We start from the raw sequence: 21,773 nt of genomic DNA on the forward strand, positions 1-21,773 counted from the left end.
GGCGATCTCGTAGGTAAACCGGCTCCAGGTTCTTATGCGGTTTCCAGGCTAACAGCAACCAGCACAGACCTCTGAGCACGGCTCTTACATGCTGACAAAGCCTGCCCACAGTCATGCTGCAGCATTCTGTGCCAAACCGCAGCTTCTGGACCAAGAGCGATCCCAGGACGCTGAGCCGAGCGGGCACAAAGTAATAATAAATTTTAAAAGGATTTTTTTTGGTGCAAATAAGAAATGGGGGCGGGGGCGGGGACCGGGCACTAAATAAGAGCCAGTGTGGCACGATCTGTTGGACCATATGACCTGGGAGAGTGGGGACCTTAGGCCAGCCATCTTTTTAGCCCAACCTACCTCACAGGGTTGTTGTGAGGATGAAATGAGAAGAGCCATGACATGAGAACCATGTGCACACCACCTTGACCTCCTTGGTATAGAGTGCGCTATATATAGGGTGGTGTGTGTGTATATATCTATATCTATATAAAGGGTGGTGTATATATCATACACATACACACAGAGTGCTTTTTTCCTGGGGGGAGGAAGGGGTACACATATTCCTACTGTATATTCCTGCGTATAAGACTACTTTTTAACCCAGGAAAATCTTCTGAAAAGTCGGGGGTCGTCTTATACGCTGGGTTGTATTTCTGATACGGCGAGTATATCCCAAACACTATATTTCAGGCATCCCCAAACTGCGGCCCTCCAGATGTTTTGGCCTACAACTCCCATGATCCCTAGCTAACAAGACCAGTGGTCAGGGATGATGGGAATTGTAGTCCAAAACATCTGGAGGGCCGAAGTTTGGGGGTGCCTGCTATATTTTAACTGGAAAAGTTGGGGGCTGTCTTATACGTCCAGTCGTCTTATACGCCGGAATATACAGGTAAACATTTTGTAAATCTAAGTTTGGCCTCATTGAGGGGCAGTATTTCAATATGAGTAGGAAAATGAGAATACCCCCTAAACTTTTTTTTTTAATAGAAAATATAATTTATATGCCGCCCTATACCTGGAAGTCTCAGGTTGGTTCACAGAACAAAATCAAAATATAAAATATTTTGGATATAAAACTTGTCCTCGCGAAGGGTGCCCTATAACCAGAGTCGGCACCTGCTCCTGCGATACCAGCCGCCTGAGGCAGCCACCTCAGCTCGCCTCGAGGGTGGGCCGGCCCTGCCACCGAGACAACCTGAGGCTCCTGCCACCGGGCAGGATCCAGACTGAGGGAAGGAAGGAAGGAAGGCCGCCCCATCCTGCCTCGCGCCTTTCCCGCCCTCCCTCAGGCAACGGTCCCGAGCTCGAGGCCGACGGGAGAAAGAGAGCGAGCGAAAGAGAGAGGCTGGGTTGCCTCGGCCTCCTCAGCCGGCAGGGGTTGGCCCTGGCCTCCGAGGCGGGGCTTCGGGGACGGGGTCCCTCCTCCTCCTCCTCCTCCTCGGCCGGCCGCTCCTTCCTTGGCGCGAGGCTGCGCCGGAGAAGCCGAGGGGCGCCGGGCTAGCTAGCCGCCACCCCGGAGCCGAAGGAGCGCCGGGCGCGGGCGACGCCAAGGCGGAATGGCGGCTGCGGAGCGGAGGGCCTTCGCGCACCGCATTAACCGGTGAGGGGGGACGGGAGAGAGGAGGGCAAGCGAGGCGGGAGGCGGGCGGGTTCGCGCACCAGCAGGCGACCGGGGTCGAGGGGATGGCGAGGCTTCCTACCCCGGGGCTCAGCGGTTGGCGAGCGGGGTGTGTGAGGCGGGTGGCCATCCCGCCCCCTCCCCCGCCGCCCCACCCCTCCCTATAAGCCGCTCAGCTGTTCGACAGCGGAACAGGCTCCCACGAGAGGTGGCGGGCTCGCCTCCCTTGGAGGTTTCCAGGGATGATCTGGTTGAGATTCCTGCATTGCAGGGGGCCTGGACCAAGTGAGCCTCTGGGTCCCGTCCAGGTCTACCCTTCTATACAGTACAGAGCGGCGCCTATGATTCCAAAGCTTCCCCTTGCCTTTGCATTTCTCTATCTCCTTCCACACTCCCAGAAACAAATGAAAGCCCAACCTTGGGAATGCCCATGAAAGCTGCTAGTCCTCAGAAAAGTGGCTGGGGAAACCCAGCCGGATGGGCGGGGTATAAATGATTATTATTATTATTATTCCCTTGCCTATATGTATGCCAACGCTAAGCTGTTTGCGGTTTATTGGTATGTTGGGGAGGGGGGAGGAATAAAAACTAGTCCTTGGGAAATTGTTCCTTGCCTATGCATGCTTCTGCTAAGACTTTTGGGATTCGCTGGTATGTTGTAGGGGAGGTAAGTGTGGTTCAAAAGACTGACCATCCCTGATCTTGCCCTTTTTTTGTTTCTGCTCTGAGTGCCACTGCGTGGACTACCTGAATGGATGCTCCTACCATATTTACTAAGTTACTCCTGTCTTGGGGTTGTGTGTACAAAAGTAAGGTCAAAGAGGAATAAGAACAGTGAGCCCATCTATTCAGACACTGTCACTTTGGGTATGGGTTCAGTCCTGGAGGGGTGTGTGAGCAGGTGCTAATGGCTTGTTGTTGTTTAGTCGTTTAGTCGTGTCCGACTCTTCGTGACCCCATGGACCATAGCACGCCAGGCACTCCTGTCTTCCACTGCCTCCCGCCGTTTGGTCAAACTCATGTTCGTAGCTTTGAGAACACTGTCCAACCATCTGTTAATTCATGTGTTACACAAGGATGCAGTCTTGTGTGCTCACCTATTCAAATTCAGGGTCTCTGCTGCTGTTTTCTTCAGTCTGTATCTTGCCCTCAGTTTGCATGGGAGTAATACAGGGGCCCAGGTGGCGCTGTGGGCTAAACCACTGAGCCTAGGGCTTGCTGATCAGAAGGTCAGTGGTTCGAATCCCTGTGACGGGGTGAGCTCCCGTTGCTTGGTCCCAGCTCCTGCCAACCTAGCAGTTCGAAAGCACATCAAAATGCAAGTAGATAAATAGGAACCGCTATAGCGGGAAGGTAAATGGCGTTTCCATGTGCTGCTCTGGTTTGCCAGAAGCGGCTTTGTCATGCTGGCCACATGACCTGGAAGCTATACGCCGGCTCCCTCGGCCAATAATGCGAGATGAGCGCACAACCCCAGAGTCGGTCACGACTGGACCTAATGGTCAGGGGTCCCTTTACCTTTACCTAATACAGCTTACACAGCAATACAAAAGGTCAGGTCTCTGCCCCAAGCAGTTTACAAGTTAACATTTTAATATGGGGGAGGCCACAGAGGTAGCAAGGGTTAAAAAACAATACATTTCCAATCTGAATATATATTTCAACGACAAATGAGTGGGGCAGTATATGTAACTGTTAAATGCATTGCCCCCCTCCCTTTCTTGTTGCTGTTCTGATGGTCTCTTCTTCATCTGTACACTCCCATTTTCCCACCAAAAGTAGTAGAACAGAGGGAGGGCTTGATTTCCTTTCAGAAGAAATATACTTCATGGTGGAACAACAGCCCTACAAACAAGGGTACAGCAGATTATCAGCTTTATGGAGGTGGAGTCAAAACGGATTGCCCATTCTTACGATAGATGAATGTGTAATCATCTTCCATATTCCCCATCCTCATAAAGTGAAGCTACTTTGAATTGGTTGAGTTCACACGACAGGAGCAGTAGGGGCACAGGCAGACATAACTTTCAGGGAGGTGGAGTGCGAGACCACCATAATCAGATTATAGATCTTTAGTATCAATCTGCTGTACTCATTCTGATCGATAGCATGGCATGTATTGAACACTAGATATCTTAATTTTTCCTTTTTCTTTTGAGTTAACTGGGGATGAAGACATGGTATTCTCTTTCACTCCATCTCTGCTCTGTATACATAGTTTAAAAGTTCTTGGTTTTTTTTTTGAAAAACAAATGGGAGCTTCTTAGCTAGCCAAGGCAAGACTAAGCTTTTAATAATTAGCTTCAAGTTTATAAAAAGCTAGAAACAAGTAACCTTTTAGCAAACAAAGGACATGCATACATTTGTTTGTAGGGAAAGTTTTTCTGCAGTCTACTAAAAATGTGTATGCCCATTCTATACTGGCAGCTTGCATATGAATGAATGAATAAAGTGTTACTCAAAATCAAGGTTGTCCATATACTTCAGTGTGCGGATCTGTGAAATAGGTAGATGTTACGTTTCAACAGTGAAATAGTTGATGGTAAAGTATACTGTTGTTTAATTAATTGTAATGCTCATTTTTATTATCTATTTTGAGAGCTAGTACAGGATTGTGGTTAAGAGAGCTGCTTGAAGTCCTATTGTATTGCCACAAATTTACTAAGCATCCTTAAGCAAGTCACTAGTCCTCAGCCTCTGTGAGCTTTTGTGGCTTGCAGTGGGGTTGGGGATGTGGGTGGTCATGTGGACCCTAACCCCCTCCCCCCCATATAACCTTTTCCCACTCTGTTCTCCCCCCTTTTTTTGGTTACAAATGTGCCCACATGCTAAAGCACTCATTTTGCTAACATAGGGAATGAATCACAGCTCAGTTGGTTAGAACATGATGCTGAAAATGCCAATGTTGTGGGTTTGATCCCCATATGGATCATCTGTATATTCCTGCATTGCAGGGAGTTGGACTAGATGACCCTCAGGGTCCCGTCCAACTCTACAATTCTATGAGTCTGTGATTATATGAGTAAAAGCTCCTGTCAGTCTACTAGGAGAATCTGTCTGCTATGTCTCTGCATGATACACTGTTCTGGCCTTGTCCCTCTATCCTGAAAACACACTCAGATCAGTGACTTATTAGGAAATGCAGAAGGATGAGCTCCGTTGAGAATGTATATACTCTTACAAACTTTTTGAGCTGCAGACTTGGATTGTGCCTCCAATTCAGAAAAAAAGTGTACTTCAGCTATCAAAATGTGAGGGGCCCTAGCACAATGACATAGAGCCTTGTTTGAAAGCAGGTCATTCCATTACATCTGCTGGTAAGGTTGGGAAAGACCCCTGTTGGAAACCTTTTGAGTACTGGACATAGGGCTAAATGAACCAGTGGCCTTAAGGCAGCTCATAAATGAGTGTTAATGCTAATTCATGGTTCTGATTCTCAAGTCTCATAATTTTAACAGTGATAGCCCCTCCCCCAGTCTATCCAGGTGAACTTTTAAGAGGATGGAATGTTTGTTACTATTGCTATACTACTGTATTCTGCTTATAGATGTTGGGTTATAAGTGTAGCATCATTTACTTTTGTATACTGTACTCATTGTGTTACTTACCTGCACTGGATATTAATGTCTTAGCTTCACAGAGCATACAGTAAATAATGAAAAAAGAAAAAGAAAGAAAGCGAGGATGCTTTAGTTGGATGTGAGCTACCTCACATCCAACTTTGTGGGTTTGTGGGAAGATTTGAAGTACAATCTTGTGTGTGTCTATTTGGGAACGAATTTGATAGTTGATAGGCATTCAGCTATACAGTATTGGTACACATTACAGACCAGCCTTTCCCAATCTGGCGCCCTGCAGATGTTTTTTGGCTCCAACTGCCTTCAGTCCTGCTAAAACATCTGGCGGGCTCCAGAATAGGGAAGACGGGTACTGTATATATGGTACTTTCAGTATCTTGCAAGACTAACATCAGGGCAGAACCTTTAGTCTTGGATATTCAGAAGCTGTCTTTGGAGAACACTGAAATGCAGCACATTTCAGTGGAGGACAAATAGATTGGGAGTGCACAGGCTGGGGATTCTGAGAAAGGAGAATGGTTTCTGTAATTCTAAGGGCTAAAGGTCTGGGGCTGGAGGCTTGCCAAGAAGAAGCCCAAATGCATATTAAACTGGACTTTAATACTGAAGAGGAAGGAGAGAGAATTTTGCTTTCAGTTTAGCAAAGCTAATCTCTTTTCTTGAGGGTGTCTGCCTGAATAAGCCTGAGACTCAGGAAGCTCTCATGTTGCAAGCGTGGGAGGAAACATGTTTGTGGGAACAGATCCTTAGTGGATAAGTAGCAGTGCATGCTTAAATCTCAGTCCCATCCACCCTCTGCTGTTTGCAGTGTTTTATGGAAAGGAAGGAAACAGTATCTTCCTTTTGATGGGAGGAGCCTTGGCAGATGTGCTATGATTTTTCTTATACAGTATGTATTTCCCACCGCCCAATTTGTTTCCTGCCTTTGCTCCCTTTTGACCGCTCACTGGAAAGTTCAAGCTAATGTTTTTTGGAATGCAGCCTAATGGTTATTGTTGTTGCTTGAGTGGTTCTTGAGTGAGCCCTTCCAGTTGCAGCTCATTTAAACTTGAGCAGCAGTTTTTGAAACCAAAATGTTCTCTCTCTCCCTGCCACTCCACCCTTTCTTCCCTTAAATGCTAGCGGGCAACAAATAACTAAAATGCATCTGGTTGCCTGTTTGTGAAGCACAAGGCACCGTGGGGAGCCTCAGGGTGACTTCAGTGCTGCAGAAGTTAAGGGTGAATAATTTCTGGTACTCTGGTTCTGTGGCTGCTCTTGGTTTTCTCTTTATCAAGCCAGTGATAGACCTATAGAGGAACATGGGTGCAATAACAGGCCCTCAATGGTTGCTTTAGAGGGAGGAATGTACACTTTTATTCTCCACGGGGAGACTTACCAGTAGATCTCTTTTTTCCTAATACAAGAGGGGTGTGTGTGCGTGTGTGAAATATACTGCCAATTTAGGATGCATCTGATGTGTAGACACTAGTCTATGAAAGCTTATGCCACAATGAATTTGTAACTCTTTGAGGTACAAGACTTTGTATTCAAGGGTAATTCTGAATAGATGAGGAGATAAGGTTGTATTTGACTGTACAGTGGAACCTCGGTTCTCAAACCATTCCTGAATGTTTCGGCTCCCGAACGTGGGAAACCCAGAAGTAAGTGTTCTGGTTTTTTAATGTTCCTTGGAACCCGAATGTCTGACACAGTTTCCGATCTGCAAAAAGCCTAGCTGTCAGCCAATCGGAAGCCGCGCCTCGGAATTAAAATGTTTTGGAAGTCAAACGTCCTTCCGGAATGGATTATGTTTGACTTCGGAGATTCCACTGTACTATTTTCTGCCATGGAAGTCTATGGCACACAAATACCTGATACAGTTTATTTTATGCATCTATCAATTCACCTATATACTCAGCCATCCAGACAGCTTACAGGGACATACCTGCCCAGCTTGAACAGCAAAGCTGTATTATGTGCCTTCTTTACATAGTTAACTAACTTGCACAATCCCTTCTTGCCCTGTTCCACATAGTGTTGAACTTCAGATTTGCTTCCCTTTAGTAATGATGATTCTGCTAGTGTATACCGCCTGGTTTTGTTAGTTTTTCTAGCTATTGCAGTCCATGGAAGAGCTGAGATAGCAGCATTGGAAGCAAGTTAATAGCATTATATACAGGATCAAGTGCTACTGGTGTTAAGACAAGGGCTGGCTGACTTCATTCGGTCTTGTGTGTTCTGATTTGTTCAACTTAAAAAACTAGCATCCTGTGGTCCAACAATGTATGTTAAATTCACGAAGGAAGAGGGTACTCTCAGGATCTCTTAACAGTTAATTAACCAGTTTTGTGATTTCAAATATTTCACGTTTGCTTAAAAAGGACCTTCTTGATTAAACCAAGGCCAGCTAGTCCAGCATTTTCATTTACTTTTGCTGGAGTCCCCAACAATCACCAGTTGGGAGGTGGTTCACCAGAAGTTGTTCCGTGAATTGCAACCTGCCTTCTGCCCTTAGGAGAATTTCTTTTCCTTTACAAACCTCTTACTGTACTTGTTTTCTGTAGGCACTTTCTCTCCAGGGGAGTGAGGAAAAGGTTTAAACTAAGGAACCCAAGTTAGGCAGTTTGGAAGCCCAGGAGTTAAGTCTGTGGTTGAAGGTAGGTGAGCCAAGAGAGAAATAAAGGGAAAACAAATGGAGTGAGGGGTGAGTTGCCTTGGGGACCCTATCAGCTTATAGCAGTTTTTCTCAAACTTGGGTCCCCAGCTGTAGTCCAACTCCCGTCATCCCTGACCACTGGTCCTGCTAGCTAGGGATGATGGGAGTTGTAGTCCAACAAGAGCTGGGGACACAGGTTTGAGAAACACAGGCTTATATAGGATGAGGTAACATTGGTGACAGAAACTCCCTTCCTTTCCGGCTATATAAATATAGCAATAAAGCTCTTGTGTTCAGGGCTAGCAATCTGCCCTGAGCCATTTATCACAGCAGAGAATGATTTCAGAAAGACAGAAAGATGTGAACTCACCTTCAACCCAAGAGTGCCAGCAGTGGGTATTGCTTAAAAATCCTGGAATTCTTTCTTCTTAATATCTGAGGATTACACCCAAGACAACAGTCTCCGGATATTATCTTACACATTCTCCCATGATGTGGGAGTGTTACGTTAGCCTTGCAACAAACCTGTGAGGTTCCTCATTGATTGGGCCGACAGGTTCTCAGAGAGTTGTGTCTTTGTTCAGTACTAGTATTGTTACTGAGGTTAGGTTAATTGAGCATAGCAATGGCAAAGGGTCAGAAGAGGAAGACAGGAGAGATGCCCTCCGCAAGCATTGGGGCTTTTTACATCCTGACCACCTTGAGATTGTGTCTGAAACACCGCAGGAAATGTGGCCAGGCCAGGCTGTGGGACAGCCTATTGGAAGGTTGGTTGGTTGTGTTCCGGGCAACTTGGAGAATTTGTTGAGCCATGAAATCAGTGTAGGTAGTCTGGACGTGGGGAGGAATTCAGCCTAGTGCTATGGCAATCGTAATGTCAGTGCAAACCCTTTTAGCTTGCCAGATGGAACAATTCCCCCTTCCCCTTCATGCTGTTTCAGAGGCGAATGGCAAGGAGCAGGGGAAAGCCCTGCTGTGCTAGAGCAAGTCCTTGTTCCTATAGCAGGACTCTCATTAGTTAGAAACCTGAATTCGTGGGTGGCTATTGTTACATCTGAATCTGAGAATGGTAGCCTTGAATCCAGTGGAAGTTGGTTGAAACTTCAACTGCCCCTTGCAACCTGGCTTTCAGGAATGATATTCAAGTATGACAAAGTTGAGAGAACTTTGAAATACAGTGGTACCTCTACTTACGAATTTAATGCGTTCCGAACACACATTTGTAAGTCGAAAAAAATTGTAAGTCGAATCCCATAGGATTGCATTGGGAGAAAAAATTCGTAAGTCGAAGCAACCCTATCTAAAAATTTGTAAGTAGAAAAAATCCTATCGAAACCGCATCCAAGATGGAGGACGGAGATCCATTTGTAAGTAGAAAAATTCGTAAGTAGAGTTATTTGTAAGTAGAGGTACCACTGTATCTTCTTGTGTGGAATGGAGTTGGTAACCAAGACTTCAAAAACCAGAGGTTCTTTTGGCTTGCTTCTTTTCTGTCCTTTAGCTATATCATCTATATCAGGCATCCCCAAACTTTGGCCCTCCATATGTTTTGGACTACAATTCCCTGGTCTTGTTAGCTAGGGATCATGGGAGTTGTAGGCCAAAATATCTGGAGGGCCGCAGTTTGGGGATGCCTGATCTATATCCTTATATACCCTGTTTCTCATATTTTAAGACATACCCATAAAATAAGCCATACAGGATTTTTAAGCATTCAAGGAATATAAGCCATACCCCGAAAATAAGACATAGTGATAGGCGCAGTAGCAATGCCGGCTGCGGCAGGAGGAGGAGGAAAAAAATAAAACATCCCTTGAAAATAAGCCATAGTGTGTTTTTTTGAGGAAAAAATAAATATAAGACGTGTCTTATAATATGAGAAACACGGTATTCCTTTCCTGAGGGTGGGTGGAGTTTCTCAATAATAGTTTCAAGGAGAAGGTTGAGGAGTCTATATTCTCCCCCTGTTCTTGATAATGTTACTTTTGAGTTAATGTAATCCAAAGTGGCATTGATGATGGGAAGTGCTACTGTCAAGCCAGTGAGCATGGTACCCTTTTCCCTCTGGTAGGCCAGTGTGTGCAGAAGAAATGAACGAGGCATCAGTCTGTTTGGCTCAGTGCACACAAAGGCATGGGTGGAGGTGTCACTTTAGAAAATGTTTTGTTTTATTCAGCTTGGCAGGCTACAGCACAAGCAAGGAATGATTTATGGCTCGTGACTTTGGTTAGTCTACCACCTCAGAAAACAAAAACAAGCCCCCCCCCCAAAACTGTTGGGCTGCTGCTCCAACAGCAGTGCCAACTTGAAAAAAATATCGGAGGGGCCCAGGTAAGCCGCGCCCCACATAATCAATCACAAGACGTGGTGCTTGCATGCCACTTGAATGGCAATGGCCATCAACTTTGTGGGAGCCCAGCTCCCTCAAATATTTTATTGGGGGGCTGAACAGACCTTGACCCCTATGGCCTCTAATCTTTTCTGCTAAGCCATTTGGCCTGGGGAGCACCGCAGTTAAATCAGCAGGAACTGATTCGGGGTAGAGCTACACATTACTTACAAGCATGGGTAAACCAGCCAGCAACTGCAGTTAGGAAAAAAAACCAGTATTGGGAAAGGGGTATTTGGAGTGGGAAAGTGATGGGGAGTGGGTGGTGCTTAACCCTTTCCCTGCTTGCTGTTTTTTCCACTGCAGTTACTCTCCCTGGGGGTCAAACTAGAAGTTATATGATGTTAAATGACTGTGCAGGTTTAAGTGCAGGCTTTTTTATTTATTTAATGCAAATAGTATCAGATTTGGTGCATCCTTGTGTGTGAGATATAGTTATCAGGATTACAGCAGGTGCATAGAAGGAATGTAACCCTTTCCTCCATTAATCCTGAAGGTGCCACTGGGGGATTTCTCAGTGGAAGAAAACCACTGGCTTTTCCTCAGGACTGTGGGAGGGAAGGACGATGTTAACTTTCCTCTCAGTGTTTGTTCCACTCTCCTTGCTGATGCAACATGCATTTTTTAAAAAATCCATTCTCATTCAGTTGAAAAATCTCATCTAATTTGGCCCTGAGCCCTTGCTTCCATGATGGTTGCTTTTGATGATAAATATTAATCTTGAATCTTGCGGGGGGGGGGGGGATGGGGAGAAACTGCAGGTGCTTCTGTGCTCCAAATCAGCCCATCCTGATAGTGCTTTCCCCTAATAGAAGCAGCTGTTGGATTTTTGTTATATACGTCTGTAACATGTAGTAGTAATGCCTTCACTTTAGCATTGGAGAGTTAATCTCTGGGACCTGTAGGCCAGGATTCTTGTTTTGTTTTGAACACACATTAAGTTCTGAACAGGAAGAAGGAAAGTAAAAAAGAATCCTCAGCCCTGCAACTGGAAACTATAAATTCAGGGTTCTAGGGAAATTGTGCCAATTGGCCGTAACTTCCTGATCAGGTAATGCAAGAGGATTATTGGGGGAAATCTGCTCAAGGGCTGTGCCAAGCAGTGAAGAGAGAGAACCTGCTAGCCACTGAAAGGTTTACTTAGTCTCTGCTTTGAGCTTGTTTCTAGCTGTAGTTGTCATGAATGTTAGAAACATGTCTTTGGGGGCCAGGAAAAGATCTCTAATGAAATCTTTATGTGCATAGTGACCTTCCGTCTTCGCTCATGAACCCTGGGTTGCTTTGGCTGCCCAAATCCCTAGGTCCTTTGGTCTGTTAAAGGGACAGCCCTCCTAGCGCCATCAGAGTTACCTGCACACTCATAAAACTTAGAATGATTGTTCCGTGTTCAGATTTTACAGCACTCTGAGAACTTGCCTGCCCAATTGCTAAAGTGCCTCCTAGGTTTGTTGCAAGGCTAGAGTGCCACTCCAAGCTCTTTGGAGTATATGCAGGATAAAAAAAATAGTGGATATTATTCAGAGATGTTATTACTTCAGACGCCCAGGGTGATCTGGTCTGATGTGGAACTGTGATGGACTTTCCATGAAGCAGGCAATTATACTTGGTTGCCTTTTGGACCATTCCCAGTCTGTGATGTGACTTTGCGGTGTTTTTGTTCCGCTTGGAAACTGTGTGCATTGTTCTGCATGGATTCACTGATAAAGCAACTTCCTTATCTAAAGGAAAGGGTGAGGTAGTTTCCTGGCCCAGTCCCCAAGAACCTAAGGCCTTGCCTGTTTCCTTCCAGGCTGCAAAGTTCTCGCTTAATTACAGTTTATTTACAACCTCCTGCTTCCTCTCCCTTCTTCTCCAAATGCCCTTTGATCTTGTTAGGGGATTTAGTGGTACATCTGCCTGTTTTTTAAGTAGCCTGCTTAGAGGCAAAATATATGCTAGCAGGGGATGGTGAGTGTGGTGGGGAGGAGAAGCAGTTCCTGCTGTTGATCTAAGAACAAGTTTCCAAAGGCGTGCCATGCTAGAATATGGAATGGGATGTATTCTTTGCCCTTTCTTACTCTGTTTACAAATACAGATCCCACAATAAACCGGTTAAGCTCTTCAGGTGCCCTTGTTTTGTTTGAATTTGCACAGTCTTTCCTGTCTCTGTTCCATTATTTCACTCACTGAGAATCCATCTCATACCAATTGTTGTCAAATGTATGCCCCGCCCCTTCCTAATGCTCAGATGGTGCATTTTTTAAAAAATAAAAAAAATATATCCAGGAAGCCATGGATCTGAAGTGTGGATTTCAGAAGCTGGAACTCAAGTCTGCTGAGATTGTACCCGTTGGCTTAATTTTACCTGGGTGTGGGGAGTCTAGAGGGAGAGAAGGCCAAAAGGCCAAAACAGATGCAGTGATGGAGGGAGGAGGGGGGCAGCCCCCTGGAAGCAATTGGTAGACCCCTGGCAAGAGCAATCTGTCCCACCCTGCTGGAAGCCCTTTCAATGGGGAGGGGACACACACACACACACACACACACACACACACAGAGAGAGAGAGAGAGAGAGAGAGAAGATGCAGACCCTGTACAGGATTTTCGTCTTGTGCAGCTTTACCGTAGGGAATATTCCTTTAAAAAAAAAAAAAAAAGCCATAACAAGCTGCTGAGATTATATGTGGTCACTAGCTTTTCTCCCACCCAGGCCCTCACAGATGGCACAGAAAGCCCATGATTTGCTCAGAATTACTAGCTTGCCTGCCTCTTAATTTGTATTACGCCATGTAAGAATAATTGGAATGACTTGAAACGGGGGCATGGGGCTGGATTATTAGTAGGCCATAAAAGGAGAGATAAACTTCGTTGTGTTAAGGATCAGACAAATGTAATATATATATATATATATATATATATATATATATATATATATATATATATATGGCAATCAAGTCTGTCTCCTATATATGCCCTCAGTCTCTGTAAATTCTGCCCTGAGAAATTTGTCTTGATAAAGTAAAGCACGCCCTGCCTTAAAATAGTGCTGAGATTTGCTTTGTTTTCAGACTTCAATTGGTTAAGAAGCCTGGCTTGTTGGCGTGGAGCTGGGTGCCCACAGTTTTATCTAGCAGAGTGAACAATTTAAAGTCTTAGGTTGAGATTGCTCCAGCCTCCTATCAAACCCTTAGTGATGCACCAGTGGCTATATCCTGTGTTACACAAGTGGTATGGGAGCTACTGTATCATGGCTTCATCCTGTACCACTGAGCTAATGTGAGAACCAGGGCCTAAAAGGTTATTGGGCATGGTTTCTGGGCTCCCACACCATGTGCAAGATAAGATGGAGGAGCCTCCAGAAAAGACTAAAGTAATAAAGAAGACAGGAATGATGGTAGGTACCCTTCTCTTTCCCTCCCTCTTACACGGAGCTGCTGCTGGATGCTGAATAGGTTTCTTTGTACAGTCGTACCTTGGTTCTTGAACTTAATCTGTCCCGGGAGTCCGTTCGACTCCTGAAACCGTTCGAAAACCAAGGTGCGGCTTTCTATTGGCTGCAGGAGCTTCCTGCAGTCAAACGGAAGCTGCGTCGGATGTTCAGCTTCTGAAAAACGTTCGCAAACCGGAACACTTCTGGGTTTTTGGCGTTCGGGAGCCAAAACGTACGAGTACAAAGGCGTTTGAGAACCAAGGTACGACTGTACTTCCACACATTGACTCAGCCTCTGTGATGAGCAGAGCTCCTTTAAGAGGGTGGGGATGGGTCGGAGGACACAGAGGTCAGATCAGAGAACCTCCCAAAGTAGTTCAAGTGGTTGAATGATAAGCTGCAATTTGAACATGCAGTACAGCTAGCAGACTCTGTGCTTTTCCAAAAGTGCGGCATTTGCCCACTTTCCGAGTACAGTGGTACCTCGGGTTACAGATGCTTCAGGTTACAGACACTTCAGGTTACAGACACTACAGGTTACAGACTCCGCTAACCCAGAAATAGTACCTAGGGTTAAGAACTTTGGTTCAGGATGAGAACAGCAATTGCGCGGCGGCACAGCGGCAGCGGGAGGCCCCATTAGCTAAAGTGGTACCTCAGGTTAAGAACAGTTGCAGGTTAAGAACGGACCTCCAGAACGAATTAAGTTCTTAACCCGAGGTACCACTGTAATTTAGTGAGCTGAGCTGATCCTTGCGGATTCTTTCTGAAACCCTGCAGTAACAAGGCACTTGGACTCTAAGAGTTCTCTGTCTCTTGTCGTACAGCTGGCTTTCTGAACTCATGGAAGAACAACGTCCACCAATGACACTTTCATAATTGTAGAACTACTTTGAAAGGTAGAGAAAAGCAGTCCCCTTGTCTTTTCCCATTCTGCTTGTACTGCCCGTTTGTGCCTGGCACATCATGATGCCTCCCAGTTATCTATTGCCTTTAGTGTTGTGCATGAAGCCAGAGGGCACTGAAAGGGTTCCCTTTAAGTAGTTTCCAGTCAATTTCTACAGGGTCCAGCACTGATTTTTTCGCTGGGTTGCGCCAAAGCCAAATTGAATCTGCCTCAGAGTCGGAGTTCTGTAGCTTGACTGGTCACATCCGCTGTATTAAATAAATCATTACAACCCTGAGTTCCATTTTGGAACATAAGCAATAAAAACATATAGAATTTGCAGCTGGAATTAGATACTTAACAGGTATATGACAGCGCGTAATTTGGTACCCATTGGGTGCTGATTGTTGAGTCCAGAGAGCTGTAGCTTCTTTGTGGTCTCTATGCAGGCCTGCACAATCCTATGCACTGATTTTAATAGGACTATTTTTTGAGATTGAGCAGGCTGAAAGCAAAAAGTAAGGTAAGTAAGGTTACCGTAACTTCCGTCATAGAGCTTCACTATGCTGATGATAACGTAGTGTGTGCACGCTCAGAGGATGACCTCCAAACCATCCTAAATAACTTTGCATAAATTTATGAAAAGCTTGGCCTGTCACTCAACATCCAAAAAACCAAAGTGCTGCACCAACAAGTACAAAACAACCCCCCTGCCGTGCCACAAATCCAACTCAATGGTGTAACGTTGAAAAATGTTGATCACTTCTACTACCTAGGCAGTTATCTTTCCACAAGGGCCAACATTGATGCCGAAATTCAGCATCGCCTGAGCTCTGCAAGTGCGGCTTTCTCCCGATTGAAGTGCAGAGTGTTTGAGGACTGGGACATTCGCAGGGAAACCAAAATGCTTGTTTACAAAGCTATTGTACTACCAACCTTACTATATGCCTGTGAAACATGGACCACTTATAAACGCCATCTCCAACTCTTCGAAAGACTCCATCAACAGTGTCTCTGAAAATTTTTACACATCACTTGGGAAGACAGGCCAACTAATGTCAGTGCACTGGAAGAAGCAAAGATCATCAGTGTGAAAGCAATGATTCTTCAACATCAACTTCGTTGGACTGGTCATGTTGTGTGGATGCCCGATGATCGTCTTCCAAAGCAACTACACTATTCCGAACATAAAAATGGAAAGCGTAATGCTGGTGGTCAACAAAAGAGATTTAAAGACTGTCTCAATGCAAATCTTGAAACGTGAGAAGAGGAAGGCGCGCTTGGCAAATCCACACCGTGATCAATTCCGGCCCGGAAACCAATGTCCCCACTGTGGAAGGACGTGTTGATCCAGAATTGGCCTCCACAGTCACTTACAGACCCATTGTTAAAACCGTGTTTATGGAAGACAATCTTACTCAGCTACGAGTGGTTGCCAAAGAAGAAGCGTAAAACTTCAGCCTTTGTCCAAGAGGAGTTTGCTGGATCATCCTGATTACTATTTTTACCCTGCTTTTCTGTTCATGGATACACAAAGTGATTTGTTAGATTAAGCACAATAAATCAGTGGGTCTTCCTCAGCAATATGGGGGAAATATAGTTTCAGTGGGAGCTTCCCCCTCCCACGCTGATAGTCGGGTTGCAGTGGGAGGGAAATGTCCACACCACCGTCGCCATCCTGATCAGGTCTCTGCCCCTTCTATTTGTGAAATAAACATTGTGCACTTAAGGGCAAACCATGTGATTAATATAACCAATAGTTTGGCCATGGATCAAACAGGACTTTCAAGACTTCTTGGCTCATGCTCAAAAAACTTGCTCCCCATTTTCTTTTAATATTCCTTACGAGAAATGTTTTCTGCTTGATGGCTATCGTAAGAATTCCTTATGTTGCAAGATACAATGTAGCTCCCCCTCCCCTTCCAGATTAAATGCTTTTGGTTTTTCAAAACCAAGCCTTCCCCTGCTCCCCGCCTTTCTGGCCTCTGCCTGATAGTTCAGTAAGTTGTTATGTTATGTATTTGTGGTGGTAAAGATTCCTGCCAGTGGCAGAGAAGACCTGGAAGGAGTTGGTGAAATACAGTGGAACCTCGGTTTATGAACACCTCGGTTTATGAATTTTCGGTTTATGAACGCCGCGGACCCATCTGGAACGGATTAATTCACTTTCCATTACTTTTAATGGGAAAGTTCGCTTCAGTTTATGAACGCTTTAGTTTATGAACAGACTTCCGGAACCAATTACACCCATGTTTCAGTTTATGAACGCTTCAGTTTAAGTACTTCACGGACCCGTCTGGAACGGATTAATCCACTTTCCATTACTTCCAATGGAAAAGTTCGCTTCAGTTTATGAATGCTTCAGTTTATGAACAGACTTCCGGAACCAATTGTGTTCATAAACCGAGGTACCACTGTAACACTCATTTTCTTGCTGCAGGGGTTGTGCTTCATGAGTTGCTGAAGTTGATTATTATTACATTATACAGTGGTGCCTCACTAGACGAATTTAATTCGTTCCACAGGTCTTTTCTTATAACGAAAAATTTGTCTAGCGAATCCCATAGGAATGCATTGAATTTTTTTTGAATTTTTTCTTGCCCATAGGAACGCATTACAGTGGTGCCTCGCTAGACGAATTTAATTCGTTCCACAGGTCTTTTCTTATAACGAAAAATTCGTCTAGCGAATCCCATACCGGTAGGAATGCATTGAAGTTTGTTGATTTTTTTTTTTTTTGCCCATAGGAATGCATTAATTGAATTTCAATGCATTCCTATGGGAAACCGCGATTCGCTAGACGAATTTTTTGTAAAACGCATTCGTCTAGCGAGGCAACCTCCGCTAGAAAAAACCTTTCGTTAAGCGGAAATTTCGTTAAGCAGGGCATTCGTTAAGCGAGGCACCACTGTATTTGTTTTAGACTCTTCTGTATAGTGATTGCACCTGGGGTGTTCTTAAAAGTTGGTTTTCAGACAATAACAGTAAAAGCTGCTTGTGCTCAACAGCTTTTGGAGTGAATGCTTTCTTAGTATAATGTGGGTGGGCAGAAATTCTGCTCCCATTTTTGCCAAACTCTCCAGGAATACAATGAGGCATATCTCTCAGAATAGCTTTTTGAGGTCCAGAAAAGTGGATGTTTTATTGTTTTCTTCCTCCCCTACAGGACTGTGGCAGCTGAAGTAAGGAAGCAGGTGTCCCGAGAATATGGCAACTCCCCTCAGCTTTCCAAGAAGCGGGGTGGCCCCCCACCGTCGGTGAGTTATTCAGTAGAATGTCATGGTGGGGGGTGGAGATCTGGCAGAAAACCCTCCAACATCTGGCTAATAAGACAGGGAAGAAAATCTGTTCACCCAAAGAAAATAGGCAATATCTGACAACCATAATTTCGAAACTGCCCATTTCCAGGGCATTTCAGAAATTGCTAGTAATCCAACATATAGCAGGGACAACCATTTTGCTCGTGCTTTAGGAAGTACTCTTATTTAGAATCGGGTTGGTTTTTTTAAAAGAAAAACAACAACTACTGAACTAAAATGATATCCATATTTAAACATTCCTAATGAACTTCTCTAATCTTTTAAAGCTATTCAAGTTGGTGGCCACCTCTGCCTTCTCAGGGAGTGAGTTCCATAGTTTGACTATGTGCTGCGTTTCTGCCCTAAATCTTTCCCTTTCTTAACCAATTGCTACCCTTTGCCAATGGGTTGCTGACTTCCAATATTTGCTCATGGGAGACAGACTTTCCTTTTGGCTTACTGTCACTATGGTTATGTACAGACCTACCTGAGGCCTCTTCTTAGATGGAAAATTGGAAGAAGCGTAAAAGGTAAAGGTAAAGGGACCCCTGACCATTAGGTCCAATCGGACCGACTCTGGGGTTGCGGAGGGAGCCAACGTACAGCTTCCAGGTCATGGGCCAGCATGACAAAGCAGCTTCTGGTGAACCAGAGCAGCACACGGAAACGCCGTTTACCTTCCCGCTGTAGCGGTACCTATTTATCTACTTGCACTTTGACGTGCTTTCAAACTGCTAGGTTGGCAGGAGCTGGGACCGAGCAACGGGAGTTCACCCCGTCGCAGGGATTCAAACCGCCGACCTTATGATCGGCAAGCCCTAGGCTCTGTGGTTTAACCCGCAGCGCCACCTGCGTCCCTTTTGGAAGAAGCATAAGAACCACTAATATCTCCTTTCATTTCTGCTAGAAGCCTAATGGGGAACCATGGTTACATATTAATTAGTTGCCTTATTCCTCCAGTCCACCTCCAGTCCCAATCCAAAAAAGTAGTTGCATCTCTGATATTGGCTGTTTTTTATTTGTTCTTCCTGGGTGGCATAAGGACCAGAACAGCTGCAGAGACTATGCTGTATTTCCTGGAGAAATAAATAAATAAATCATCTGTGGCCTTCGAAAAACTCCTGGGCTTCCCTTATGTAGTGTTTCCTAAAGCAGCTATTGAGTGAGGACAAGGTGGATTTCAAGTTCCCAGGTGTGAAGGAGTTTGAAATTGGAAACTTTTGGGTGGGGTTTGGCTGGGTGTCTTTGAAAATAGTTTTAGACTCCCAGACTTCTGTGCTTGTGTCCTCTCCCCATTCTTCCCTTCTTGCAGGTCTGTGTCATTTAGCCTCTGGCTTTTTTCAGGGGATTCCTCCCTGACTTTTCATTGCGCCCGTGAAGCTGTCAGAAGAGAGCCTAGCCTCTCAGTCGGCTGTCTCCCTTGCTCAGCAACAGCAAGACAATTGGTGGAGATGGAAGGGAGAGAAAATTTAGCTTTTGCCATTTGTCATCAGAACAAATGCTTGTATTTGGACAGTTTCCAAGTGGCCTGTGACATGCAGTGTTAGTTGTGCCTTGAGGAAAGGAAAGGATCTTTCTTCTCCCCCCCACAGCACCTGTTTCTTCTTGCTCCTCTCTGAACAATAGCGCTCAACAAGTCACTTAGACTGTGTTGTAATTGTCATAGTTTCAGAGCAGAGCTATGTATTGTGGCGGCTCAGATGAGTTTTGTGATGGTTAGTTGGGCATTGTGGTGGGAACTGGAATAAATTTACTAGTCTTAAAGATGAGCTCCGGCAGTGTTCCTCACCTTGGTTTCTGCATTCTCTTGAAGCTTCATCTTGGAAGAACTGCAACTCTCTCAGGCCTGTTGTTGTCCTTCAAGATGAAGGGAGGCGCCTCTAGAAGCTTCTGTGAAGGACTGAAAAATGCCCCCAAACCTCTGTATTTCTCTGACTCCTCTATTGGACTGAGGGGAAGAGATGGGGTGGGGGAATTCATACACTTTTTTTCTTAGCTTTCATAGTCTAACTTGGTGGTGGTACCGTGTTTCTCATATTATAAGACATGTCTTATATTTATTTTTTCCTCAAAAAAACACACCATTTTCAAGGAATGTCTTATTTTTTAATTAAGTAAACATTGTACCGTACTTTTGCATCAAGCAAAAGCACCCGGGGGGGGAGCAATTGCATGCAATTTAATCTTGCACCAACCATGCATAAATATTGTACTTTTGCACCAAGCAAAAGCACACTGGGGGTGGTGGTGGTGGAGCAATTGCATGCAATTTAATCTTGCACCAACCATGCATAAATATTGTACTTTTGCACCAAGCAAAAGCACACTGAGGGGGAGCAATTGCATGCAATTAAAGCGTGCATTAAACATGCATAAAGCTCAGTGTTTCCAGCCCAACAAGAGTTCAGTGCACTTACAGAACAGGCTTTGGAGAGCTGCACTTCTTGCTGGGTCCCGCTGGGTCAGAGTTTGCAGGGTCGGAGCTTGCTTCAGTTGCAGTCCCAGGGCTTCAAGCGCCGTGCGCTGAGGGTCCTCCCAGGTCCTAGGGCTTTGGACTTCGCGCGCTGCCGGCTCCCAGGGCTTACCGGTAGTTGCGGGTCCAGCCAGGTCCCGGGCTTCGCGCGCTGCGCGCTAAGGCTCCTGCCGGGGCTTTGTGCAGCTTGCGGGTCTACCGTAGCAGGGTCCCGATCCTTTGATCTTCGCGGGCCGCGGCTCCTGCTGGCTGCCGGGGCTTTGCGAGGCTTGAGCTGCGGGTCTAGTAGGGTCCCGGCGCCGTGCGCTGAGGCTCTACCGTAGCCGGGTGCCAGGCCTTCGCACAGCGGACACCGAGGCTCCTGCTGCAGCTCTTGCCGTGCGTGCTGCAGCTCTTGCCGGCTCCCACTCGGACGGAGCTCCACGTGACAGCGGCATCCGGTTCCGAGGAGGCATCTTCCTTTTCTTCTTACGGTACCGTATTTTGCACAGACCTGCTCCCACCACAACCCGGTACCGGTACGGCTTATTTTCGGGGTATGCCTTATATTTCGCCAGGTCTTGAAAATCCTGCCATGCCTTATTTTTTAGGGATGCCTTAAAATATGAGAAACATGGTAGTGGGCATTTACCTGAAACATGTTGGAATCATGGATTCATGGGCAGGTGGTCATCGTTTCCCCAGTCTATAAAATGGAGAATACCAGACTCAGGCCTTGGGACAAATCCTTATCATCCTTGTTACTATGTGCTACCGTGTTTCTCATATTATAAGACACGTCTTATATTTATTTTTTCCTCTAAAAAACACACTATGGCTTATTTTCAAGGGATGTCTTATTTTTTTCCTCCTCCTCCTGCCGTGGCCGGCATTGCTGCTGCGCCTATCACTATGTCTTATTTTCGGGATATGGCTTATATTCCTTGAATGCTTAAAAATCATGCTATGGCTTATTTTATGGGTATGTCTTAAAATATGAGAAACAGGGTACAGCTAGGAGTGATTCAGGCACACCAGACAACTTCAGCACGTGAAAGCTTGTCCACACTTCTGCTTGTCCCCCCGTGCCTAGAAAGAAGGGACCCCGAGCAGTTTTCTGCTTGACTCTTGCTTTCGAGGGGAAAACTGCTGTTTAGCAAAAAATAAAAGCAAATGGTGATCCGCCCACTTTGGGAAACACTGTTCTAAACTGTATCAATAAAAAGTAACAGCAAGTCACAGTGCATAAAACAACACAATGCAAATTGAAAGCAAAGACACGGCTTATACAATTATTGTTGTTGTTTTTTTTAAAAAAGTATTGCTGTAGATGCTTATTTATACTTAATTTCATGTACACAACCTCCACCCAGTCAGGCCTGTAGCCAAAAAGAGGAGGAGGCATATCTCTCAGATAGCTCAGTGGGATATTTCTCTCTCTGAATATGCCTTTCTCTGCTTGACCCACACTTTTAAGACACTGGCCTGAGGTTTCCCCTTGCCCTGCTCC

General features: G+C 45.3%; 1 protein-coding gene across 3 annotated transcripts in view; it reads left to right on the forward strand.

Moving 5' to 3' along the window:
- Window positions 1-1,297: 1,297 nt before the first annotated feature.
- The window catches only part of DOCK6 (dedicator of cytokinesis 6), a 104,403-nt gene continuing 83,927 nt past the window's right edge, over window positions 1,298-21,773 (forward strand). For all 3 annotated transcript variants that reach the window (XM_060268862.2, XM_060268859.2, XM_060268860.2), the window contains exons 1-2: window positions 1,298-1,597; window positions 17,679-17,769. In XM_060268862.2, the coding sequence (XP_060124845.2) occupies window positions 1,554-1,597; window positions 17,679-17,769 (135 nt within the window). In that variant the 5' untranslated portion in view covers window positions 1,298-1,553. The remainder of the gene's footprint in view (window positions 1,598-17,678; window positions 17,770-21,773) is intronic.

This window comes from Zootoca vivipara, chromosome 15 (assembly GCF_965207765.1).
Source record: "Zootoca vivipara chromosome 15, rZooViv2.hap1.1, whole genome shotgun sequence".
Taxonomy (NCBI): domain Eukaryota; kingdom Metazoa; phylum Chordata; class Lepidosauria; order Squamata; family Lacertidae; genus Zootoca; species Zootoca vivipara.